Source organism: Diaporthe batatas (genome assembly GCF_019321695.1).
Source record: "Diaporthe batatas strain CRI 302-4 chromosome Unknown Contig00010, whole genome shotgun sequence".
NCBI lineage: Eukaryota > Fungi > Ascomycota > Sordariomycetes > Diaporthales > Diaporthaceae > Diaporthe > Diaporthe batatas.
In genome coordinates this window covers 488,406-513,714 of record NW_025408557.1, presented here as the reverse complement: position 1 = coordinate 513,714, position 25,309 = coordinate 488,406, and the positions used below count along the sequence as shown (strand labels likewise).

Sequence of the window (25,309 nt, the reverse complement as noted above, 5' to 3'; positions counted from 1 at the left end):
TACGACCAACCTGCTAATTGCGTAGGTGTGGCAGAAGGACATGGATAGACTCGCAGCACGGATGGTTGCGGGAACCGACGACTTGTATGACAACTTACACGGAGTTTGCCGCACCATGGCAGCTCACTCCACTTGGGTCAACGGCAGCAGGCCTTGGTCATGAGTATTCATACTTCATATCTCTGTGGTCTCACCAGGCCCCTGAAGACAATGCTCTTCTTCTCTCCTACGCTTCTGCCGGACCAATCCAGTCTGCCAGGAGAAGCCATTCAACATGGACAGTCCTCCTGGAAAGCCTCGAATTCGAATCCCCATACGCATGCCTTCTACAACTGCATATGTTGATCACTTAGTAATATATGTACATGCAAAAGGTCTGTGGACATGTTCTTCTCCACATTCATCTCACCCCTCACAAATTGGAAAGAAGGTCACTCTTCAGCGTTTCCTTGTCTTGTGATTCATCACAAATCTTTCTGAGCTATGATCCATATCGATTTCGGCTGACCTAATAGCCAGCACACATCTAGACCCAAGTCTTCCTACCGGATGGATACCGCGGTCTGGACCGGGGCCAGGGGTACTCGATGATCCGTCAACGCAATGCCTCCAAGGTCTCAAGGTCTGATCCACCATTCTTTGCAGGCTGTCTCTCCAACTTTGTGGCAAACCCTGTCACAACCGAGGCTCACCACGCGGTTTCCATCTCCTTTCCTCGACCGGGACTGCCGAGAAGATACCTGATGGTGCTCCCGCTTAACCTCCACTCTATTCTAGCCATGAACAACCAACACTGATGTCTTTTGCCCATGACGCGGAAGTGTTCAGCCTATCACGAGTTGGCTATTCCGATGAGATAGAAGCCGATCCGAAGGTTGTTGCCATAATCTAAACTGCCTGTATAAATAACTTCAACGTGGTCATCCCGAAGTCTCAGCTTACAGGGTCATAGATCCAAAGGCCATGCGGCTGACACGGCTGTCAACTTGCTCCAATTTTCCAACGTCGTGGATAAGGGTCGTCCTTGAGCATGGGAACTTGGCCGCAACAAAGGACCATGACACAAACTCGCCAATTTTCAGGCACACTCGCTGAGCTCAGATGGATGACCATCTAAGGATGCCCAGGCATCTCATTGATGAAGCACATACATCTCATCGACGTATGTGCTTCATCGGGCTGTCTCGGCAAAAGCTTCCGGAAAGATATGTGCAGCTGATATTGAACATCTGACCGGATACGCTTAGCTTGCGTAGCTCATCAGTGATGGGGCTGCTCTTGTATCGATGGCTCCGACGCCTTGGGTTTACGGACGAAATTTGATCAACAGGTTTAAGGAGTGACCCAAGCTCATTGCGGTAATTCCTATCACAACTCACAGTTCATGCCCGAGGCTGTTGATAGGAACGGTCTGTCCGTTATTTCTCGATCCTGGCTGTCGAGATGCAAGACAAAGGAGGTTACTCATTGATCCTATCTCGGGTCTGGTTGAAAGTTCAGAGGCAACCCCTTTGAGAGATGACAAATGGGACAACTACCCCCGTACCAGTGAGCCTGCCTGGGCCATATCTAACCTGGCTGGAGCCAAGGCTCTCCTGAACAGCCGGCGTGAGCTGCCTGTGAGCCCAAGCTGTCTGTTCTGGGCTTGGACTGGGCCTGTGGATGGCACATATCTGGTCTGGCCCTGGGATTCAAACCTTGGAAGCTTCCGGAAGCACTGCACACCTGGCTGAAGGAGCTGCCTTAGAACCTCGTGGCCTCGCGGCTTTGTGGCCTCGTGACCTTGTGGCTGTGTGGCCTCGCGGCCTCGCGGCCTCGCAGCCTCGCAGCCTCGCAGCATCAAGTGTCCTAAACTTGGTTTAGGATTTCACCCTCTACGGCACTGTGCCCCCGTACTGTTTGCCAGCAGTGCTTCCATGGCACCCTCGCTCTCACGAACCTATCACAGCTGTCTCTTGCGGATGTGGACCCCTTGGACCAGAGCTTGGTCCCAAGCTGCCTGCCTTGCTTGTTGTTTTCAGTCCACCTCCCTTCCCCAAGCTCACCTCCTTCTTCTTCTTCCCCCCCACAGCTCACCTTCTTCCTCCCCAGCAACAGCCTGCACCTGTTGGACCCGTTCAACTCAATTTGCAAACACTTCTTGACTTGTCCTGCAATCATACTGCTTGCTGTCTGGTGCTGCGGTTTTCTTTCCTTCAAAGCCTCGCTCGGCTCACCACTCTGCCCTTACCCTCCACTGCCTTACCCTCCCACCACCTCTGGCTCTACCCTCGACGATCAACGCCCCAATTTCGACTTCTCTCTGTTTGTCTCGATACCCTCCATCACCTCTCCAGCTACTCTACACTCTTGTCTGCATCCGGGCTGCTCCCTGAGGACCTGGGCTGCTGTGCTGACTGTCAGCTGCTTGTCCCGGCAGCCCGGCATTCCCCCAACTCCTCCAGCTGGTAAGTTCATCAATCTTTTCGACTTTCGACCTCCCTCTGTTTGTTTCGATACCATCCATCTCCTCTTCAGCTACTCTGCACTCTTGTCTGCATCCGGGCTGCTCCCTGAGGACCCTGGGCTGCTTTTCTGACTGTCAACTGCTTGTTCCGGCAGCCCGGCATTCCTCCAACTCCTCCAGGTGGTAAGTTGATCAATCTTTTCGTTCTTGACGAGCTTGAGCTTGCCTTACCCTTTCCAAGATCTTGTTTTTTTACACTGCCTGCTCCACTACTGCCGTTCCCCTAGGAGGCTTCAAGCCCTAAGTTCCAATCTCTGCCTCTTGCTCTCACCGTGTGTGGCCTTCCTGCACCGTCCTTGATCTTGATCTCCTCGCGCCGTTCATGTGTTCTTACAAACTCACGTACGCTGAATCGAGTCCTGACGAACTCGAGATACAGGTCACGATGGCTCCCATTCAATCCAAACCAGAGCTACCCGTGTCGCATGCTGGCGTTACGCCTCAGACACTTGGCTCAGCTACTACTTCTGCTGCCGACGAGAAGACTGATGAGACGGTGAGTAACTCGTATATCTTGTCCCGAAGTGCCAGTCTCGCCTGGAATCGTTTCATTGTTGCGCGTGGCTAACGATCTTTTTCGCAGCAACAACCATCGCTGAGCTCCACGCGAGAAGTGACCAGCTCTCCTTCCTTGTTAATTCCACGAGGCTCACGACCCTCACTTCAGCTCGGTCATGTTGGCCTTAAGATTGGCTCATCGGGTCGTCCGGTAATACACCCATCTCCAACACCTTAGACTACATATGCAGTATTGCTTACAACATTATCATTAGAAACACAAGAAACAGCCCTCACAATTGCATCTCGACGCGAACCATGGCGTTGGTGTTGCCACGAGACCGATGAGTCCTCCAGGGAGGAGCTCGGGTGCTCCATCAACGATCGCACCCATGGCTCGCAGCACGGGCGGAACCTCCGTCAACGATGCTAAGATTCTTCTCTCGCCCGGCCTAGCGGGGCAGAAGACAAACAGTAAGCGCAAGGCAGCTGACACGGCTTCAGGGCCTAACAAGAAACCTCGACTGAGCGATTCTCGTCCTGACCCCCCTGGCGGTGACGACTCACCAGAGCCCTCAGAGGCGTCCGTGGAATCGGATGAGGCCCCTTCCAAGCGGCCTCTGTGCGATCTCCGTGAGATAATCGAGGCTATGATGAGAATTGCGAGATCAATTGGCCTGTCACACTTCCTGGGCAACGGTCGTCCGTACTACATTCGTGTCGGGACGGTATGCTCGGGCACAGATGCGCCTATCCATGTCATGGAAATGTTTTCCATGTTTAGGGATGAGGAAGGAAACCACGTCTTTCAAGTCAGCAACGAATTCGCGTGTGAAATTGAGTGGTGGAAGCAAAGCTTCCTAAAGCGCAACAGCAAGCCCAAGCGATTGTTTAGGGACGCGAGAGACTTTTCTCAGGGAGACTCAGAGAAGGCGTACGTTTACTGGTACAACAATCATTTCCCTGGTCGCCGCTAACAACTATGCAGTCGCCTGGTTACAGGCGCGGAGGCAGCCATCCCGGCTGTCGATTTCTTCATCGCTGGAACGTCCTGTGTAGATTTCTCGTCGCTAAATACCAACAAGACCAGGGAGTTTGCTGGACTCAAGAAAGCGCAGGAGAAATGGGCGGAGTTGAAGAGAATTCATGGGGACAAGCTCTCCTATGAACACCTCTCGCCTGACGATTGGCGCTCTGCAATTGACTCCATGAACGCGGAAAACGAGAGGAAGAACCAGTCTGAGCAGACGTTCGCCGGCGCGATCAATTACATCAAATGCCGGCAGCCCAAAGTCGTCGTCTGTGAGAATGTCGACAGCGCCCCCTGGCAGAAGCTTGTCGACAACGGGATTTTCCAACTCATGGGCTACTCAGCTACCGTGCTGAGACTCGATACTAAGCAATTTTACATGCCGCAGACACGAGTTCGGAAGTACTTGATCCTTTTCAGCCACAGGGCCTTCACGTTGGCCGGCGCGCAGGCACTGAGTAACATGTTCCGGGGGATCCTGCCCCAACTCGAGCATACTCATTCAAACTCGGTGCTCGACTTCCTGTTTCCAATCAACAGCCACGAATTACAAAAGGCCCGGAACGAGGTTGAGTCTGACGCCCAGGGATCGCGCGAGCGGGAGACAGACTGGTCTATCTCAAAGGACAGACACGCGGCTTACCGGAGGAAGCACATTCTTCCACGCATTCATCTTTGGATGCAGTGGGACCTGAGTGGCCACGCAAACACCCCGGTCACCATGTGGAAGCCTTGGGCAAGCCGTATGCCCCTTCGTATTCTCGATGTTATGGAATGCTTCTACCTCCACGGCCTGTACGGGAGAAGCATTCGCCGTGGACCGTACGACATAAGGTACAAGGCCCAGGTCATCGACAACAGTCAGAACGTCGACAGGATTGCCTTCGAGATCAAGTTCGGTCGGACTGGCTGCCTGACCCCCAACGCCATTCCTGTCATCACGCTCGAGGCACGGCCAATTATTGGGGCAGAGTCCCTGAGGCTTCAGGGCCTACCGGTCGAGAATTTCGACATGAGCGTGGAGACGCAGGCGCAGCTCCAAGATCTCGCCGGCAATGCAATGACAACGACCGTTGTCGGCGGAGTGATCCTCGCCGCACTCACCGCGATCGCGCGTGTTGCAGACAAAGAAGGCTACGATTGGTTGGAGCACATATTTCACCCCGGCGACTTCAAGCCACTGGCCGAGATTTTGAACTCTTTCCACCACGATGCGGCAAACGTCGACCACGGACCGCAAATCCCTCTACTTTTGAAGCTGTATGCACACAGCGTCCCCATGAACACCGATTCATACCCTCAAACTGCTGTCCAAGACATTTTGGATCTGGCCAAGCGTGTCCGTCGGCGTTGTCCGTGTCACCACATTCTGTCCTACAGCAGCGTGGAGCTTTACGTCTGCACCGTGTGCGGCGTAAGCCATTGCAAGAGCTGCAAGGGTAACCCCGAACACGTTCTTGCCAGGTCTAAGCAGACATTGGAAGACATCAACTTCGTTCCATATGCGCAGGCTGAGTACGAGTTCCGGAAATGCTTTCCAGCAATTCTGTGGATGCAATCTCCGACGGCCACCCTGGTAGAGAAGCTGGACAACGCGCTTCGCTCTTCGACATGCGACAGTTCCCAGCGACACGAGTTGGCCAAGGCCATGATCGACGGTCTGTGCAACAGCATATATCAGCTTCAGTTCGTCGAGATCACCGACGTTGTTCGGCTCGAATACGTCGGGGGGGCAAACTTCAGACTCAGAGTGCTCGTTGAGGAAGATGAGGTGACCTGGTCCCTGCACCTCGATCAATACTGCAGCACGTCCGACCTCCTCGTTAGTGTTCTTCCGAAGGGTGAACCGATCGCTCGGGCAATTCTTGGGCGAGAAGAGACGAATCTATTCCCAGATTCCCAAGTATGGGAATTTTGGATTCCCGGTCACGTGTCTTTCCCGTTAGAGTTCGAGCTGCAAGAGGAACAGGCGTTGTCGCTAGCCAAGATTGGTGACTTGGACAACGTGCCGGAGGATACCAAGCAGGAAATTAGAGGCTTGGAAGGAAGCCTCTGGGAGTTCCACCCGGAGTGTGGATTCCCGGAGTACGCCTTGTGGGTTCACCAAGCTGATCAGAGAAAGTACTTTCTGTTCAAAGATGTCGATCCTATCGGGGCGGCAGACCAAGATGCCTTTGTGATCACAACTGTCAGCCGAGAGATGGGTCGCAGGGCCCCGATGGAGACCCGTCCGGTGCTGCTGCGAATATCCAAAGAGGACCAGATCCACCGACACATCAAAGATGTGCTCCTGGACCACGAGCCCTTCCTTGTCGATCCAGGTCACAAGATTCCCGTCCTAGGCTCCGTCGGAGGCCGGTGGGCACAGTTTGGCAATTTCGCGATCAATTTCACAAGCTTCCCGAATATGGAATACGATGATGTGGAGACCATCGCGAAGGCAGCCCCTACCTGCATTCGCCAAACGGGAGGGCAGTCCCACGCAAAGCGTTACGAAGCCTCGTGCGACCAGTTCCAGAGCTTGCTCACGACATCCCTGCCTATACTCGGGAATGATGAACAGGTCATCAAGATCGAGGAGACATTGAAGACTCTTGACCTTACCAAGCCTTTGGACGTCGCGGAGTTGACCAAACTGATCGGCCCTCTCTATTCCGCTGTCGAAATGGGACTTGTCGGCGTTGGCAAGAGAGTGGTGCTCATTCAAGAGAATGTTGAATTGAGCTCAGACTGTCACTCATGTGCTCCTAGGATTCCCGAGGTATTCTACGTCGTCAAGACATCAGACAATGCCGGGGCCTCCAAAGTCAAGGGACCTGTAGTTGCTCGGCACAGGGCGGTGGACCAGCAGAACTACGAGCTGAACCTGCAGTCAAAGCCACGCCTCCTGCACATTGATCACAACGTAACGTCGCAATCGCCCTTCGACCATTTGAAATTGAAGCGAGACAATTTTCGCTATGTCGATGTCTGTTTCCTTGCTCACGGGCACGCGCTCCTTCACCAAGCTCGAGCCCACTTGCCCCAACACCCGTCGCACTTTGAGGATACAACCTGCACCACGGGGACTTTTGCGATGGAGGTCGCCGTCATTGAGAATCCTAGGACAGTCCTGAGCACGCCAATAATTTCTGCTCCTAGTCCAGTCCGCCTGGAAGACTCAACGCTTCCCTTGGGCTTCCAAGGCGGGCTCCAGCTATTCAAGGAGCAGTCGGACTCTCTGCAATGGATGCTGTCTCGGGAGCCCGTGCATGAACCAGAACCTTTCATGGAGATTGAGACCGCAGAGGTTCACCTTGAACAGCTGAGGATGCGGGTCCACGCCGATGCAAAGAGACCCGTTTACCGCCGCGGTAGAGTCGTGGCGGACGACGTGGGATTCGGAAAGACCGCAGTTTGTCTCGGTCTCATTGACGTTCAGCGTGGCACAGACAGGAAAGAGTTCATGGATATGCGAAAGCAGAACCAGCATCTCCATGGCTTGGTCCATCTCCAGGCAACTTTGATCATCGTCCCGAACCAGCTCACCTATCAATGGCAGAGCGAGGCGAAGCGCTTCCTGGGCACAAAGCGATACAACATCGTTGTTATTACAACCTTTGCCGAATTGCAAAAGCTCAGCATTGCTATGTTGAAGAAGGCAGACATTGTCATTTGCAGCAACAAGGTCTTCCTGGACAACAAATACCATTCGGAGATGTCCGCATACTGCAGCCCCAACGACGTTGACAAGATTCAGACCATGCAGAAGGTCTACCGAGCTTGGTACAAGCAGTTCCAGAGGACTCTTGAAAAGGTCCGAGATGAAGTTGTCAAGATTTTGGAGCTAGGCAAAGTCGTCAAGGCGGAAATGGCCGACCTTACGGACAAACTAGATCAGATCAGAGCTGACCTTGCAAAGCTCGACGACGATGAGCAACTGGCTTTCGCTCCCGCATATCATAACAAGATGAGGCAGTATCGCGGGGGGAAAACAAGCGCTTGGCGCCCACAAATTCTCCTCGAGATCTTCAGCTGGTCACGGGTGATCTGGGACGAATTCCCGTACGAGAATATCCCAGTTACGGAGTTTGTGGCCAACTGTGCCACGACCTCCAAGTGGATGCTTTCCGGGACTCCTCCGCTGAACACACTTGGCGATGCCTGCAAGGCCGCGTACTTATTCAACGTGCACATAGCGAGGCCCTTGCAGTTGATCAAGGGACGGCAGCCTCCAATATGCGAGAACGAGCCGCTTGCACCTCATTCCGATCTCGAATCGACCGGCCTGTTCCAGAGCCGTCCGTCTTTGAAGGCATTGAAAGAGCGACACCAGCAACTCTTGTCGTTTGTCTCGTGTTTCATGCGAAAGAACCACCGCGAAACAGATGTCGCCAAGATCGAGCTGCCGGTTGTGTTGACCATGTCGCCGATTGCCCGGCTGGCCTACGCGGAACTGCAGATTGAACTGCAAAGCCGGCAGTATAATGCCAACAACGTCGGCACCGAATGTCGTCGTCGCTTGATGAGCCGCATTGACTGGAAAGGAAAGGAGAGCGGCCGCGACCGCTCCGTTGAGGCTCTCACGATCCGTGCTTCTGCGTCGGTTGATGACGTGCTGGAGCAGTCCGGCCTGGTTGGTCTACCCGATATCGAAGCTGCCCGGGGGCTCCTTTCAAACACCGACGAGGAGATACATGGTATTGAAGACCGCGGCCGGGAACTGCTTGGCAAAGCCATCTTCCTGGCGTACAGGCTAACCTTCATCACGCTGTCCAATGCCAAGGACGAGCTCGACGGACAGGACGAGCGGCATCTGGACTACTACCAGAGCCTGGTAGAGATTGTGGAGTCGGTGCTCAACATGGACATGAGTGTCTTCCAGAGCTGGGATGCTTTCAGCTCTGCCATGCGCATTTTGATCTGGCCAGAGCCAATGCGACAGGCACTCGGCGACTTCAAGACGGAACCCAACGAACTGCGGAGCGTACTTCGCTTGACATTCGAGCACATGCGAATTTGCGAGACTCCGACGATCCAGCCCAGGGCGGTGGTGCAGTCGCGGAAAACGCCAGTCCGGGAACTTTACGAGAAGAACCACAAATACTTTGATATATTCAGGGACTGGATCACGAAGACACCACTCCACACACGGAGGTGGTTCTTGATCGACCATGTCGACCAATTTCATCCCGCGGAAGAGGAACTCCTTCATCTGGAATGGTCCCAGAAATTGACATGGGATCGGGGACACGATGACTCGGAGCGAGGCCACTCGGGCTTCGTACTCCCGCACAAGCTCGAGGAACCCCCAAGCCGTGATCCAAACCCTGACCAGTTCGACCTTGCGCATTTGAAGTCACTTGACATCGCTCGCCGGCAAAAGCTTTCTTCCGACGTGGAAAGCGAGAACCCGGTTGTCAAGGATGCTATGAAGCTCATCACAGCTCGCAAGGACTGCAAGGACACCAAGGCCTTCTGGGAGGAAGAATGCAACCGCCGGGGCCTCATTGTGAAGGCCATCGCCAAGAAGGAAGAGATCAGAGCTCGGGTGGCCAGGGACATTGCCAAGACGGCAACTGACGAGGACTACATCTCTCCAGAGTCATGTGGCGTGACACTTGCCGACTTTCCCCAGGAAGGGAAGAGAAAGTTCAGGGGCAGCTTTATGGAGGTCATATTTGACAGCCTGATGCAGGTGCTCGGTGACCTGACGGATGTTCTCGAGCGCAGCGTCGTCGTGCACGCGAGGCGCAACCTCCAGTCACTCGTGGTCGAGGTCCTCGGCGGCACCTGGGCATGTCACAACGAGCAGTGCGGCAGTGACCTTGACGCGCATTTCGTCTCGCTAACTTGTGGTCACGTATTCTGCGGCAAGCCGGATGATAAGCAGCCCTGTGGCGTTGGTCTCTGCCAGCGCAGCGTGAACAACGTATGCATCCCGCTCTCAGAGCTCAGGAACAGCGAGCGTGTCATTACCGCCAGTGGCATCTCTGGGGCCATCACGAGCGACCCCGTCCGATACCTCGACGCCGATCCGGACTACAAGGGATCCACAAAGGGGCCAAAGGCCCGCGCCATCATCAACCTCATCCGGCGAATCAGGGATGCTGACCAGGTCGTGGTCTTTGTGCAGACCGCCACCATGGAGACCGAGATCTACCGCGAGCTAGCAGCGGCCAACATCAAGCACGTCACGGCGGCGATGCTCGTGAAGAGCGAGGCCGGAAGCCTGGAGGCGTTCAAGGACGGCAAGCACAAGGTCCTCGTGCAGACGGTCAACTCGGAGCAGGCGGCCGGCAGCAACCTGCACAACGCGAACCACGTCATCTTCGTGTCGCCGCTCGTCAGCCGGCAGCAGGCGGACTGGGACTCGCAGATGCGGCAGGCGCTGGGCCGGTGCGTGCGGTTCCGGCAGGCCAAGAAGGTGTACGTGTACCACATGCTGATGGACGAGACGGCCGAGGTGGACACGCTCGAGTGGCGGATGAAGAGGGAGGTCGTCATGGCGGGCGGGCAGGCCGTGGGCCGCTTCAGCGACTGCGCCACCAAGGACTTCCTCGGCCGGTACGAGGGCGACGAGACCGCCGCGCCTGTCCGGATGGCGCCGGGCGAGGGGCGCGCGCACTCCATCCTGCCCCGCGACGACGTCCAGTATCTCATGGGCGATGACCAGCTCAGCCTGGCGGCTATCAAGGCGTTGCGTACCATTGATGAGTCCATCGCTGACAAGGGTGTTGTCGAGGGGGAGAACGACGAGGAGGTTGACCAGGTTAACCCTGAGGCCTACCTCGAGCCTTCTTACATTGACGAGCAGCGGCGGAATGCGATTGCTAGGGCCAGGGCAAGGGCGGCCCGTGGGGAGGCATCGGCCGGGGAAGCCGAGGAGGAGCTGGTCATTCCCATGGACGCCGAGCCGGACCGCGACGACGAGGAGCAAGACGCGCCGATGGCCGAGGCGGGTGATGAGTAGGACGGGTGGGACGAGTTTGAGGACATCTTCTTCGGGGACGATGCATAGATTCTCGGACTTTTTTTGCACAGAGGAAGAAGCCGAGGATACTTGGGTGAACGAGGAGTTCTGGAAGACTCGAGTGTGCGCGTGTGGATGTGGACATAATAGGCCCGGGGTTGGGCTGGAATACGAACGGGAACGCATCAAGCACGCAGACACGCAGACACTCACCCTAGTGCGGCAAGATTGACTCAGGATATGTAGGAAATGTGTAATAAACGGTCATGAAAAAAGCAGATGGTGTTTCTCTGATGCTGTGAGATGTGGCTTGAAAGTGGCAACCTCCTTTTCCCCCTTCTGGCCTCTCCCCAGGGGCCTGGGTACCATACCCGGATTGCCGCCGCCACCCCTTTGCGTGCCAGAACACTAATGCTCTCTCTTATCTCCCTGGGAGTTCCGAAATTTTTAATCTACGCGCCACCCGTCAGTCACCTGAGCAGATCCTCCTGAAACCTAACCGTGATGAACAGCAGTCAAAGACCCCCTTGCCCCGTGGTGGCGCCCGCGCGGCGCGGCGTCTACGAGACATGCATGCATGACACAGGTAGGCAGGTAGGCAGGCGGGCGGGCGGGCATGCGAACACATACTTCATGATGGATATATTCCCCTTTAAGCGGTCCGCTGCTGCAGCCAGCCGAGATCACCTTTCGGCTGCGGGTTCATGTCATGCCATGCCATGCCATGCCTGTTTCGGAGGCACAGGCATGGTTACCTATCTGGACGGGAGGCATGCGTGAACGGCACTTGCAGATGGGACAGGACAGGACGGGACGGGACAGGACTGGAGAGGGAGAAGGGCATGCATGCTGTGAGAGTGAGCGAGGGCAGATGGATAGACCGTGGGGGAGGAAGGTGAGTGAGTACAGACGTACCCAGGTATGGCTCACTTGGTCATCACCACGTACTGACTTACTTAGGCGTCTTCACCACATCTAACTAACCAGCAAACACCCTCAGTTTTAAAAAGCTTTTATTCCCGTGCTTACTAAACTGTCACAGGCTCGCTCGAGAGGTTCACCGCCTCGTCGACAGGACATGCTGTGCGCCGTCGGAGGCAGTATGCTGTGCTCAGTTTGTACTACGGAAGGAGAGGGCAGTAGGGTCGGGGTGGGGTGGGGCTCGAGGGTGGAACATTTTGTGTCTTTTGCTTTTTTATGTCGTTGAAGGGGCTGGGGGATGTGTAAGAGTTCGTGCGAAGCTTCTGCTTCTTCTCTCCTTGGGCATGTGCGTGGGCAAGGGCACCCAGGCATTTTTGATGCGGGGGATCGATCTGTCTGTGTGGGGGAAGGCTTGGGTGCTCCCCTTCCCCCCACTGGACCGTGTTGGTTGGAACTTTTGTGGTAAACCGTGTTGGTAGTCTTGACTCTGGAGACCAAGCCACATAGATCTATATGCTTAGTCTCTGTGTTGTAGAGTTGGTGGTGGGAGGAGGAGGCGGGGATTTGAGACAGGACGAAGACGGTGGCTGCTGCGAGGTCAAGTTGCATGCACCAAAGTCAGGATGGCCCGTAGGATGCCAATTGCCAGAACAGCAGGAGCAGATATCCTCCAAGGTCTTCCAAGTTAGATATGAGCCAGTACTAGTATCCGTAAGTAAACACCACTCGCCACAGCCCACGGCCCAAGGTCCAGAGCTCCTTCCCTCACGCGGGCTGGCCTGGCCTGGCCTGGCTGGCACCTGGCTGGGCGACGCGTCAAGTGTGAGCCGACAGCGTCACACAAGCAGCCAAAAAAGAAAATGAACAATGAGCACGGCTGCTCAGGCTGCTGCAGGAGGCGCCCCTTGTTATCGTTGCACAAGGACGAAAAGTCGAGCCTGACCTGACTGACCTGCCTGACTCTGCACGACCTACCCTCCCCCCCTGTCCCCTCACCGCGGGAAGGTGATGCTTCTTTCCTTCCCTGAGCCGTCAATCAGGAGCCGGCATCAGTCGAAACTGCCTCCCAACGCGCACACAACGCACACGCATGCAACACCGCGGCTGTGTGGGGCCCTGCCTTCAAGGACACCCCGTTGATCGAATTCATTCATCCATTGCCGCCTCCCCCGTCCGTCCGAGACTTGACGTCGACCTTGCGTCTGCCTGTGCTGCTGTGCCCGAGGATCAAGCTTGAAGGGGGGAGATTTCTGTGTCATTTGTTGGCAGGCCGGACGACCAGACATCCAGACAGACGACACGACTCGACACGACTCGACTCGACACAACATCAAACCACCACCACAATCGACGGCGACGGCGACAGCGACAAGCCCAAGCTCCTCTTCTGCAAACCCCCGACCTCCATTGTCTTGGCTGCACCTGCTCGACCACTGTAGAACAACGGTCCCCCTCGACTCCGCTCCCGCTGCTGCTGCTGCTGCTACTGTGGGTGAGCTGTCATTGCTCAACGGGGATCTGCCCGCCCAGCCGCCGACGATTTTGACCCTGGGGACACGAAGAAAACGTCCCCGACAAACCAGGACTCGAGCCCTTCCTCAGCCGTGGTCAGCCGTGGTCAGCTCACCTCAGCTCAGGCCCAGGCTCCGCTCCAGCCCGGCCGCACCCTCGCTCTCGATTGGACCGCTGCCACCATGAGCCTCTACAACATGCCCTCCGCGGCTCCACTGCCCGCCTCCAGCCTGACCAGCGAGTCTCCGCTGGCCCTGGCCCCCACCGTCGGCGACCTCTCCTCGCCCGACGTCTTCGGCTCGGGCACCACTAGTGGTAGCGCCGGCAACGGGCCCGCGAATGGGCACGGTCATGGCCATGGGCACGGGCATGGACCCGGACAACATGCAAGTGCCAGTGTCAACACCACCGTCAACACCACCGTCAATGGCAATGGCAGTGGCAACGAGAATGGGTCTCCGAATGGCACCGTGACCCCAACGTCTGCCCACGATCAGGGCTCCCAGTCTGCGGCAACGGGCCCTGCTGTGCCCGCCGCCTGCCTGGCATGTGTGAGCAGCCCAATCTCTCCTGACGAGCCCCCTCTCTGCTTCCATCTATCTATATGTCTTTACAGTGCCCGGCCCGGCCTCCTTCTTCCCACCCGCGGGGACTCCACACAGTCCCAGTTAACCCTAATCTTGTCGGGTTGGGTTCACAAGACACAGGGCTGACTCGTACCCATGCGGTATCTGCAATGACAGCGTAGCAAACATCTCAAGTGCGATGGCCAGACTCCCTGTACCCGCTGTGTGGCTTCGCAGTCCGAGTGTGTTTATGTCGCCTCCCGCCGCGGGTACAAGGGCCCGCGTCGAGGCACCGCTCAGAACCCAAACAAGCGCCACGCCTCCTCGTCCCCCGATGCCACCGATGTCACCTCGGCGGCCGGCCCCGACAGCTGCCCCATGCTGCTCGGGGCCACCGCCCCCGCCATGACCAGTGCCGCCTTCACGCCGGCTGCAGGTCTTGGCTCCGATCCGAACTCGCCCTTCCTCACGGCCGCCGCCTCCATGAACCACCTGCAGGTCTTCAGGACCACCCCCTTCGGCACTCCAATCGGTGCCATCCAGCACCACGCCCCCATCGTGCCGGTCCCCACCATTGCTGACAAGTGCCTCGACTCCTTCTACTACCACTACTATGCCTCCCACCCCTTCCTGCTTCCCAGGGAGTACTTCTTCCGCCACATCCGGGAGTCGGGCCACAAGTTGGACCACCTACAGGCGGCTATGAGATACGTTGGCTCACTATTCATGGACGTAGGCCCGGCACGCGCCTCGTACCTGGACGAGGCCCTGCGCCTGACTTATTCGCCCAGCACCCCCAAGGACGGCTTTCTAGTCCAGGCCCTGATGCTGCTAATCGTCGCCCTCGACGGGAGCTTGCAGCAGGATAAGGCGCGGGACCTGCTGACTGACTGCGAGAGGATCGCCGTTGAGCTGGGAATGAACACGCGCCAGTTCGCCACGATCCATGGCCACGGCAACCCAATGCTCGAGGAGAGCTGGAGGAGGACATGGTGGGATCTGTACGTCATCGACGGCATGGTGGCAGGCGTGCACAGGGTCACCAATTTCCTCCTCTTCGACCTCGCCGCCGACGTGGCGCTCCCATGCGAGGAGTCGGAGTACCTCCTGGGTGTAAGTCAAGTCCCACATACTTAGACATGCATACAGCCGTGTCCACCTCCATTACACCCCACGGTATGGTAGGCACATTATACTGACAACAACAAACAAACAAACAAACAGACCATACCCCAGCCACCAATGCATATTGAAGATTTTGATGATCAGGTCTTCTCAGGCGAGGATCGCCAATTCTCATCCTTCGCGTATCGCGTTGCCGCGATCCGGAATATGGGGCGCATGATGCGCTGTGGGCCCATCCTGTTCCCGGAAGATGAGAATCTCGCCAAGATGGAGGCCCATCTGACCAACTGGAGGCTGCATCTGCCGCCGGGAAAGAGAGACCCTGTAGACAAGAATTGCTTGCATGACGAGATGATGTTCCAGGGACACTTCATCACTACGGCGTAGGTTTATTTTCTATGTGTCGTGACATCTTTTCAGATTCTGGTTGTCTTGACCGCCGGGAGGAGACGTGGGCGCTTCAGGAAGTCGGGCTAACTCTATTTCCCACCTAGATGCACCATCATGCTGCACCAGCCACACTCCCAGCTAGACTCGTCCCCGGCGCGTGCTGTCAACTCGTGCGCGCCGTACAGAGCGGTGCCCTCGGGTGAATCGTACAACATCCACACACGGCACACGGTGACCGCAGCGGCGGACATCTCCAAGATGATCACGGCGCCGGTGACACTTACCAGCCACACGCACTTCTTTACGTGCGTCATAACCATGAGTTCTATCGTGCAGCTGTCCAAGTGGGCGCTGTACTTCCTGCAGGACGAAGACGACCTGCGGCAGCAGATCCGCCTGAGCATCGGGGCGCTGTCCAAGCTGTCGGCCGTGTGGAAGGCGGCCGACAATGCAGCGAACCAGGTGCGTGGCGTGGCGCGCGAGATCTACCGCGCCAAGAAGGCCCAGCAGATCAACCCTGCTTTCTGGGTCGCCTTCACGCAGGAGGAGATGATCCAGAGCCTCAATGCCGACGAGGCGATCATCAGCGAGATCGACTCCATGCTGTCACAGGTCTCGGGTGCTCCCGTGTCTGTGGCGGGAGTGACTGGAGCGCTGGAACACTGAAGCCCTTCCGGGGGCATGTTTTCTTTTCATTCTGGACAGAAGGTGAGTTACTGAGGTCTCGAATATTTATCCTCTACATGGAAGGGGGAACAGAAGATAAAACCAAACAACACCTGGACATTACAGTAGCATTTCTTAGCGGTCGATTTTAAAAGGAACAAGAAGGGGCCCTTGGCTAGGGCATGGGGATCGGGATCGGGACAAGGGAACACGGGGACTTGGAATAATATCTCCTTAATAAGGTACAGTTCGAAATTTCTTGGAAAGGGTTGGATGATTTAACATCAAACTCGTGTGCCTGATTAGCAGCTCAGGCGAGCGACATCATTCTTCGGGCCCCTCAGCTCGATGAGAATTCATTATTTCGGACTTTTATTATGCTGCGCGACCACCGGAGATGCGGACTTGGCGATGTGCTGAAGATATGCGAAGCCGTCACAGCAAAAAGTAAAACACCACGCATACGAAACGGCATCACGGAATCTGCAGCGCTGGAGAGGCTCCAGATGCAACCTCAAATTGGGCCTAACCGAGTGATAATTAAGGTCGGGCAGGGGTGGGATTCCTTCCGGGAAGTGCAGTTCTCTTGGTCGCCGTCCAGTCGGTTGAGGTCTGGGCCCTGCGCCCCCCGATTCCCACTGATGTGGTAAGACGACCGAGCCGCTCGCTCCCGCAACTGCGGGCACCACTGGCCCACTGATGACTGCCCGTCGAACCGACTGGTTGGCATTCCCCGATGACCACCCACACCTGGCGCACGTGCCGAGCCTATCTAGGGCCATAAGCCTGGTGGTCGCCGACCTCGAACTTACCCACTGCACTTTAATTATAGCGTGGTCATTCATTCCACTACTACAGCTGCTTGCTATATGGAAGCCTTATGGGGCACCGCCCCTCCAAGCTATATTCCTACACTACAGCAAAGACAGGCCCCCTCCCACCCTTCCATCCAGGGCAGCACGTGCATGGGCAATCCATGTGAGCAATCTATTCCTGGAGGCAGGCCCTCTCTTGGAGTCTCTGTACGGAGGTATTCAGGTATTCTGATCCTGGCCCTTCCGTCCCACAGAGTCACACACGCCCACTCACGACGCAGGGATCCGCGCCCGGCAGCCGGGGGCTCTCATCAGCAGCTCCTCGGTACTGTGATGCATGCATGCGATTGTGCATTCCGAGGACCGAAACGGCTGGCTGCACCTGTGCGGCGTTGGCGTTCCGCTCTTTTTTCAACCTTCTTCACACGTTCCGCGAGTCGGAGAGAGGGAGATGACGGTGACGACTGCGACTGGGGGCTGTTTGGTTACCTAGAGATGGGTGCGCACATGGGGCCAAGACATTTTGATACCGCGGTCCCGATGCCTGGCATACATACGTCGTCGTCCCCCTCGCCCATCCCATTGCACACAACGCGGCCGGGCCCGATGTTTACTTTGGGTCTTTTTCCCTCCTTCGGCCTTGAGGGTCGCACTGGGGTGGGTGCCCGTGGTGGTATTACGCGCGGGATGGGATGGGATGGGGATGGGAGGACGGCCTGACCTTGTTTTTCGCCTTCTCATCCTGGTGATACCTGCGTTAGCTTGTCTGCCTGCCTGCCTGCCTGTTTTCGACATGAACATTGGACTCGGGCCTACCAAAGCTGGCTGGCTGGCTGGGCGGGGATCATCATCATCATCATCATCTATCGTCGAGGCGGGCCGGCCGGCGACAGGTAGGTGAGTGAGCTTAGTTGGCGGGGCGGAGGACGTTCCTCCCCTTTGGCCAGGCCAGGCCAGGCCAGGCCTCCCCGTCTCGGCTTCTTTCCGATCCTCATTCCTGGGACTGTACTTGTACTGTACTTTCCTGTCCTTGCGCCCCCATTTTCCCATACACGAACTAGATCCGGCTGCTATAAGATCGCCGCTTATTATGGTTGCGTCTGTGTGATGGAATCCACGGGGGGTCAGGGAGGGTATCGTCAGTCAGTTACCGTCTTTCCTTTCTTTTGCGCGATTCCACCTCCTCCCCTTCTCGTTCGTCCGCCCTCTCTCTCTCTCCATCCACACCCGACCGGCGTATCGCGCCGGGTCGTGTGTTAGGCTAATGCCTGTTTTTGCTGAGCCGTGCTATACGGGGTGCCGGTTCGCCCGGGGTACTTCTGGCATGTGGTTGGTTGCTTGACTTTCTGCAACCGGAAGACGTGATGTGACGAGGCGGGCTTGTTGGCTCTGACGGGACGACAGCTCTATCTCTGACACAGCCTCATCTTTTCTCGGTCGAATTCACAGAGGTCGAGGGGGGTGTGTGTGTGTGCTGACTGTGTATGATCTGATCGTGCATACTACTATCCTCTGCACTGCACGATAAAAGATCCACTCCCTCTCCTCTTGTCATCATCTTGTTGTTCCCTTAGTCAAGACGCTATGATCCTCTTCGTGTAATCCTTCGGCGAGTCCACCACTACAAGGGTTTACTAGACTGCTGGCCTGTCTATTATATGCGCAAGTTATCAAAGCATGACTAGTACTTTCAGCTGCTCTCCTAAATTTTGCTCGTCGTCCCCTTAGTGCAAACCAGTTTGTTGCCTTTTCATAAAGGCGACTCCCCCTACCCGATCAAGATGGTAGATACCACCACCAACTTGAACACGACCACAACAACCACCAGCACATCAAACACAGTCCAGGAGGCCCGCAGCTCAGAGAGCAACTCGGCCACCAAGATGCTGCCCTACCACGCGGACACAGACATAGAGAAGCAGCGCAACGGCGGCGCAGGGTCCCACCACCTCCTGAGGAACACGACGGTGCACAACATCTCGTGGTCGGGCATCACGGTCACCGTCACAGACCGCGAGACAAAACAGCCCAAGACGCTGCTGGAAAATGTCCAGGGCTACGTCGAGGCGGGGGAGGTCCTCGCGCTCATGGGGCCCTCGGGCTGCGGCAAGACGACGCTCCTCAACGTCCTCGCGGGCCGCCAGCCCACCAGCGACAACAGCAGCAGCAGCAGCATCACAAGCAAGGGTGGCCCCAGGGCAACAGGGACGGTCCGCGTGAACGGCACCGTCCCGCAGGCCACGACGCTCGCCCGCCTCTCCCGCTTCGTAGAGCAGGAGGACGCCCTGATCGGGTCCCTCACCGTCCGCGAGACGCTCACCTTCGCCTCGCGCCTCTCGACGGCGGGGCTGTCGGCCCGCGAGCGGGCGGACCGCGTCGACGACGTCCTCGCGTCCCTGGGGCTGCGGGGCCAGGCGGGGACGCTGATCGGGACGCCGGTGCGGCGCGGCGTGTCGGGCGGGCAGCGGCGGCGGGCCGGGGTGGGCGCGCAGCTCATGACGTGCCCGCGGGTGCTGTTCCTCGACGAGCCGACGAGCGGGCTGGACTCGGCCGCCACGCTCGAGGTGGTGCGGTACCTGCGGGCCGTGGCGCGGCGCGACGGCCTCATCGTCGTGGCGAGCATCCACCAGCCGTCGACGGCGGCGTTCAACCTGTTCGACAAGCTGCTGCTGCTGGGGCCGGGGGGCCAGACGTGCTTCTTTGGCCCGCTGGACGCCGTGGGGCCGTACTATGAGTCCGTGGGGCGGGCGCTGCCGCTGCATGTCAACCCGGCCGAGTTCCTCCTCGAGCTGGTGAGTGTTGACTTTGCCGGGGACGGGGACGGGGGCGGAGAGGACCGGGGTGGGGATGGGGTGAGGGCCCGGGAGAGGCTGCTGGCGATGCGGCGCGCGTGGCTCGCCAGCCCGCTGGCGGAGCAGCTCACGGGCATCGTGCGGTACTGCGGGACGCAGCAGCAGCAGCAGCAGCAGGGGCCCGGGGGCACCGAGGCGGACCTCCTGTTGGACGCTGTGGAGGAGAGGCACCGGCTCGGGTTCGCGAGCCTGGTGCTCACGCTGCTGCACCGGTCGTTTATCAAGAGCTACCGCGACGTCATCGCGTATGGCGTGCGGATGGCCATGTATTTCGGGCTGGCTGTCATGATGGGGACGGTGTGGGTGCGGCTCAAGACGGAGCAGGAGTATATCCAGCCTTATATCAACGCCATTGTGAGTCTTGGGGACCCTTTTTTTCTTCCCCTCGATGATTGACGCCCACGATATACATACTTCTAACACAACACCCGCACACAGTTCTTCGGCTCGGCCTTCATGTCCTTCATGGCAGTGGCCTACGTCCCGGCCTGGCTCGAGGACCGCCTCCAGTACGTCAAGGAGTCGAGCACGGGGCTGTACTCGGCGGCCCACCTGGTGCTCTCCAACTTCCTGATCGGCATCCCGCCCCTGTTCATGATCGCGCTGGGCTTCAGCGCCATCTCGTACTACCTGTCCAACTTCAACCCCTCGGCGGCGGCCTTCTTCACCTGGGTCATGTGGGTGTTCCTCGACCTCCTGGCGGCCGAGAGCCTGGTCGTCGTGGTCGGGTCGCTGGCGCCCAACTTTGTCGTCGCGCTCGCGCTCGTCGCGTTCGCCAACGGGCTGTGGATGTGCGTCAACGGGTTCATGGTGCAGCCGACGGTGCTGAACGTCTTTTACAAGTATGTCTTTAGCTACTGGGACTACCAGAAGTACGTGTTCGAGGGCATGATGGTCAACGAGTTCGAGGGGCGGAGCTACGGCTGCGGCGGCGGGTGCCGCTGCATGTACGAGACGGGCCTGGCGGCCGAGTGCAGGATCGACGGGCAGGGGGTGCTCGACCAGTTCGGGTACCGGGGTGGGTACCTCGGGAAGAACGTCGGCATCATGGTTGGGATTATTGCTGGGTATAGGCTGGTGGCGTGGCTTGTGTTGATGTGGAAGAGGTGAGGGGGGGCTGGAGGCTGGGGTCTGGCGCGGGTGTTCCGAGATTGTGTTGAATGAGAAGAAAAGAATATCAAGTGGGTGGTTGGGGTGCCCGGGCGGCATAGTAGTGGTGTTGGTATTGAACCTACACAATATCTAAACTCGCAAAACATGTCCAAACAGTTCCCCCAAAGTGCCCGGCCGTTAAAAGAGACATGGTGGTTGTCTTGGGGGGTCGTCCCCTGGTATGCGCCGTATCCTGAACTCCATGTCGCTCTTCCAAAGGAAATCAGATATCCCGCCCTGCCGTTAATGTGTCCAGCTCCTTGATGTCCTAACATCTCTGTCGACTTGAGGACTAAAACAGTCCGCACGGCGTTCGTTTCGCCGGTGATATATATATATATATGCCCGTGGTTTAATTTGCACGGTCTTGATGGTGCTTTTCAGATCACCATAGATACTGTAGTCAACACCAACAGTTAAGGGGCTCCTCCCCTCCCCACCTCGCTCGAGGTCATGTCTTGTAACCTCCTCCTATCCCCGACTCAAGACTCAACCAGGACAGCGGCGTACCAGTTCCCGCTCCAGTTGGGCTCGCCGTACGCGCTCTTGAGCCAGCACGTGTCGACGCCGTAGTAGTTGCCCCACCCGACGGCCACGCACCCGTCCTGGCCGCCGCAGCGCTCCAGGCAGCCCTCGAAGGTGGTGGCGTTGATGGTGAGCATGTCGGCGGCGCCGCAGCAGCTGTTGTAGTCGCGCCCGCACAGCACGAGGAAGTCCTTGTCCTGCTGGGACTCGAGGCTGTAGACGGTCCTGTTGGCGTAGGGGCACTGGATGAGCGATGATGGTGTTGCGGAGGCGGTGGCCGTTGCTGACGGGATGCTGCTGATGTCGCTTGTTGATGTTGAGCTTGAGCTTGTGCTGTGTGGCGGGGGGCAGGGTCAGTGTTGCTTCTTGCTGCGGCGTGGGTGAGGGCAGCGTGGTGTCTTTGCTTTGCTTTGCTCTGCTCTACTTTGGCTTCCGCGATGGGCCTCGTACCGAAGCAAAGCAAAGCAAAGCAAGGCCAAGTAAGGTAAAGCAAAGCATATCGGCCATTGCATGAATGATGTTCACCACGCCAACTCGTCCGTCCGCCCTCCCCTTGTTGGCTCCCACGAGCCGTTCCGCGGCTGGGTTCCACCTGCGACAACTTGTCTTTGGGGAACAACCCGGGACGAGCCGGATGGTGCCTCGTCCCAACTCTCCTCTCCACTTTGTCCCAGGATGCGGGCCAGGGCGTCGCACAGATCGTGGGGTGACAAGAAAGAAAAAGAAGAGGAGAAGTAAGAGAGACAACAGAAAGAGACTCTTACTCACCTCGAACTACTACTATCACTCCTCGTCCCCAAGCCCACGCCAACCCCAACCGCGACACCAGCAACGATCACAAACACAACCACGGCCAGCACGCACCAGAACACCACCCTCCGCAGGCCACATATCTTCCTGTCCCGGCCGCCCTGCTGCTGCTGCTGCTGCTGCTGCTGCTTCTCCGCCTCGAAGGGGTTATGCCCGCCGGCGTACGTCGCGCTGCTGGCCTTGCTGTAGGGCTTGCTGATGGGCGTGTAGGGGTTGTCGCCGCCGGGGGAGACGGCCTCGGGCAGCGGCCAGCCGCCGCCGGGGAGCACCACGGCCTCGGGCGGCTGCGAGCCCCACCCCTTGTACTCGACGTACTGGGCCTCCGGGTCCGAGGGGGGCAGGGCCTCGGGCAGGCTGTTGTGGGGCACCTCGAGGCCCGGCTCGACGACCTGCAGGCCCGAGAAGTCGTCGCGGTTGATCAGGTGTCTCCGGTCGTCGTGCGTGGTGCTGGCGGTGTTGGGCGTGCTGGGGGTGAAGTTGGTGAAGTGGGTGCTGGGGGGGCTGTTGTTCGCGAACGAGTCGCTGGCGGAGCCTGGTCCTCCTCCTCCTCCTCCTCCTGCTCCTCCTCCTTGGAGAAGAGAAGAGGCGCCTCCTCGGGCTACCATCTTGGCGCCCGTGGTCCCGGAATGGACCCGGACCTTCTGGTCGTCCGGGTCGCTCGGTCTGCGGGGGTTCTGATCTGCATTATTTGAAGCCATTCTGCGCGCTCATACGGTTGTAGCTGTCAATTCAGTCTGCATGTGTCCAGTTCGTCGGCGGTGGGGGCATTTTTGCTGGTCCCACCCGGCGATGAACTTGAAGCTGTGGGCCGGAACGGTGCGATCTCAGGTGATGCCCAGATGTGGGATGATGATCTGTCAGGTAGGGACGGAGCTCGGGACAGACAACCAAGATATGGGCTGGACGGAGTCGGACGGAGTTGGACGTAAGATTGGATAAGCAGTCAAAGTCGCGGGCGGAAATCGAACGGGAGGTAGGGGGTTACGAGGAGCATTTCTGTCCTATTAACAGTAGCCCCCCCATACCGGTACACCAGGACCAGGAGGCCAACACCCATCCGCCGGATCACCAGCTAGGTCCTCGCCTGTTCTGCATTGAGTACGACGTTGCAACTCGCTGCGGGCTTCGGCATGGGCTCGACTCCGCCCGTCTCTTCAGCCTCTCTGCAACCCTCCGTCGCCCCTCCACCAGATGGAAACCAAAACCCGGCATCTGCACGAGGTAGGGGTCCCAGGATCGCTTCCAATCGCCGTAGTGCGCAACCCTCTCGACCCGGGCCAGCCACAGGCAGAGCATACCTGCCGGTCGGAGACGAGGCAAGCCGGGCGGTTGGGTGTCCTGGGTGTGGGTGATACGCCAGTTACGCGTGTGATGAGGTCCAGAAGGGGGGGCCAGCCAGGGCAGCTAGCGACAGAGTCATGTTCCCTGTCCCTGCAGCTGGACCCCTAGCGCAACTCTTAATTCCTGAATTTCCCCAGGTCTTGTTCCGTCAGGTGGGTGGGGCCAGCGACTGGACTGGCAAATGGGCAGATGGGCAGGGCAAATAACAAATCAGGCCGCACATCTCGGGAGCCCGTGTCCGGCCAAGATCTACATGAACGGCTGAAGGAATCATCAACAGCCCACTGGCAGCTCTCTCCTCCTCAACGGCTCGACCGGCCCGTCTTGTCGTTCGTGGTCACGCTAATCTGTTGCCCCGTGCACCTGTCATCGACGAGAGCCTCCTCCACTTCTGTAGTGCTTGATCTGTCAGTCCCGGGCAGGAGAGTGCCCAAAGTAAGGCGTAGGATTCGGCTCCCTGCTTGGCCCCCCCTCTGCTGATGTGGATCGTCCCAGAGTGTTGGGTCAAATCTGGGACTCGGCGACCTTGTGCGGGTCTAGACTACCGAGTACATAAGACCAAGCCGGCTATGTCTGATTCATCATGCCTTGGCAACCCTGCAGAGGGCTGTGTTGTAGCGGCATAGTCCGTGCGGAGGGAGGGACGGGTTGCAGCCCGGCTACCAGCAGCAAGGTTGCTGGTAAAGCTTACTTAAATGAGGCGAATTCTAACATCGGTGCGGCGGTACAGCGGTATCAGATGCCAGATGCATGTCCCTCGAAATGATCTGGTCGCTTGAGGTTGCCTCAAAAGACTGGTGTGACGTGATTCGACTTGCATGGCCTCCTTTGGGAGCTCGGTCACCGGCAGCCTCAAGAAGACAGGGGGCCAAGAACCAAGGCAGATATCGCCATGGGCCAGCTTATGGGATCAATATGAAGTATAATCACGTGTCACTCCACATCTGTTCGTACCATCGCTCCCGGCTGCTGGAAAGGTGGTTGAACAAGGAACACCACAGGGGTCCCAGAGGGGCTCAGCTTCTTCAATGTACCTTGCCCACAATGGTTGCTGTTGGATGTTGGCCTGGCCTCTGGCTATGTCCATGCTGTGCTAGCCCAGATGTTGAATCTTTAACATTGGGAGGCAGGCTGTCTGCCCGGCACAATCTGGGGTCCACATGCAGCTGCAGTTGACTGTCAGTTGGCTTTTGCCCAGCGTGTTCCCGCCCGTGGGTAGTGTCAGCGTTAGCACCCGTGAAAGCTTTTCCCTTGACACTACCGCCATACGTTCAGACACCAGATCTATCGGATCTACATGCTCTAGTTTAGGATATATTAAGTTTAGATACTGCCGAGCGCGGGTTCTGGGTCCGTTGCCGCCGGGCAGGTTTCGATCAAGCATACGAGCAGCAGCGACAAAAGTATCAACAACTCATCGCCATCTTCATTGGCGTAAAAAAAGAGTTTTGCCTTCAAATGTTAGGTTGAACTACTGCGAGTAAGCTACCAAATCGCCCTAGCTACCTTGAATGCGCCCTTTCTTTCACGGTCAACACCACGACTGTCAATACGACGACGGTGACAATAGAGACAATACTGAATCGAGATGCTGTATAGAGAAAGAGCTTGAAGACTGGAGGTTCTGGTAATGTGGTCAAATACATAT

The 25,309-nt window shown here is 57.5% G+C and overlaps 4 protein-coding genes across 4 annotated transcripts; 3 read left to right on the top strand and 1 right to left on the bottom strand.

The window, feature by feature from the left end:
* The first annotated feature begins 2,336 nt into the window (after nt 1–2,336).
* Nucleotides 2,337–11,262, top strand: KVR01_008706 (uncharacterized protein). Its single transcript, XM_044781461.1, has 5 exons — nt 2,337–2,447; nt 2,886–3,002; nt 3,090–3,215; nt 3,280–3,938; nt 3,993–11,262. The coding sequence occupies exons 2-5, from the start codon at nt 2,892–2,894 to the stop codon at nt 10,984–10,986; spliced, it is 7,890 nt and encodes a 2,629-aa protein (XP_044642473.1). The 5' UTR covers nt 2,337–2,447; nt 2,886–2,891; the 3' UTR covers nt 10,987–11,262.
* Nucleotides 11,263–12,104: 842 nt separating this feature from the next.
* Nucleotides 12,105–16,851, top strand: KVR01_008405 (uncharacterized protein). Its single transcript, XM_044782327.1, has 4 exons — nt 12,105–13,970; nt 14,163–15,098; nt 15,210–15,493; nt 15,605–16,851. The coding sequence occupies exons 1-4, from the start codon at nt 13,602–13,604 to the stop codon at nt 16,164–16,166; spliced, it is 2,151 nt and encodes a 716-aa protein (XP_044642172.1). The 5' UTR covers nt 12,105–13,601; the 3' UTR covers nt 16,167–16,851.
* Nucleotides 16,852–17,013: 162 nt separating this feature from the next.
* KVR01_008631 (uncharacterized protein) lies at nt 17,014–23,699 on the top strand. The gene is made up of 2 exons (XM_044781788.1): nt 17,014–20,187; nt 20,272–23,699. The coding sequence occupies exons 1-2, from the start codon at nt 18,763–18,765 to the stop codon at nt 20,941–20,943; spliced, it is 2,097 nt and encodes a 698-aa protein (XP_044642398.1). The 5' UTR covers nt 17,014–18,762; the 3' UTR covers nt 20,944–23,699.
* On the bottom strand, nt 20,999–23,699 carry KVR01_008468 (uncharacterized protein). The gene is made up of 2 exons (XM_044794289.1): nt 22,279–23,699; nt 20,999–21,843 (listed from the first exon to the last, which is right to left on the bottom strand). Exons 1-2 carry the CDS (start codon nt 23,016–23,018, stop codon nt 21,468–21,470), a joined length of 1,116 nt encoding a protein of 371 aa, XP_044642235.1. The 5' UTR covers nt 23,019–23,699; the 3' UTR covers nt 20,999–21,467.
* Nucleotides 23,700–25,309: the final 1,610 nt, after the last annotated feature.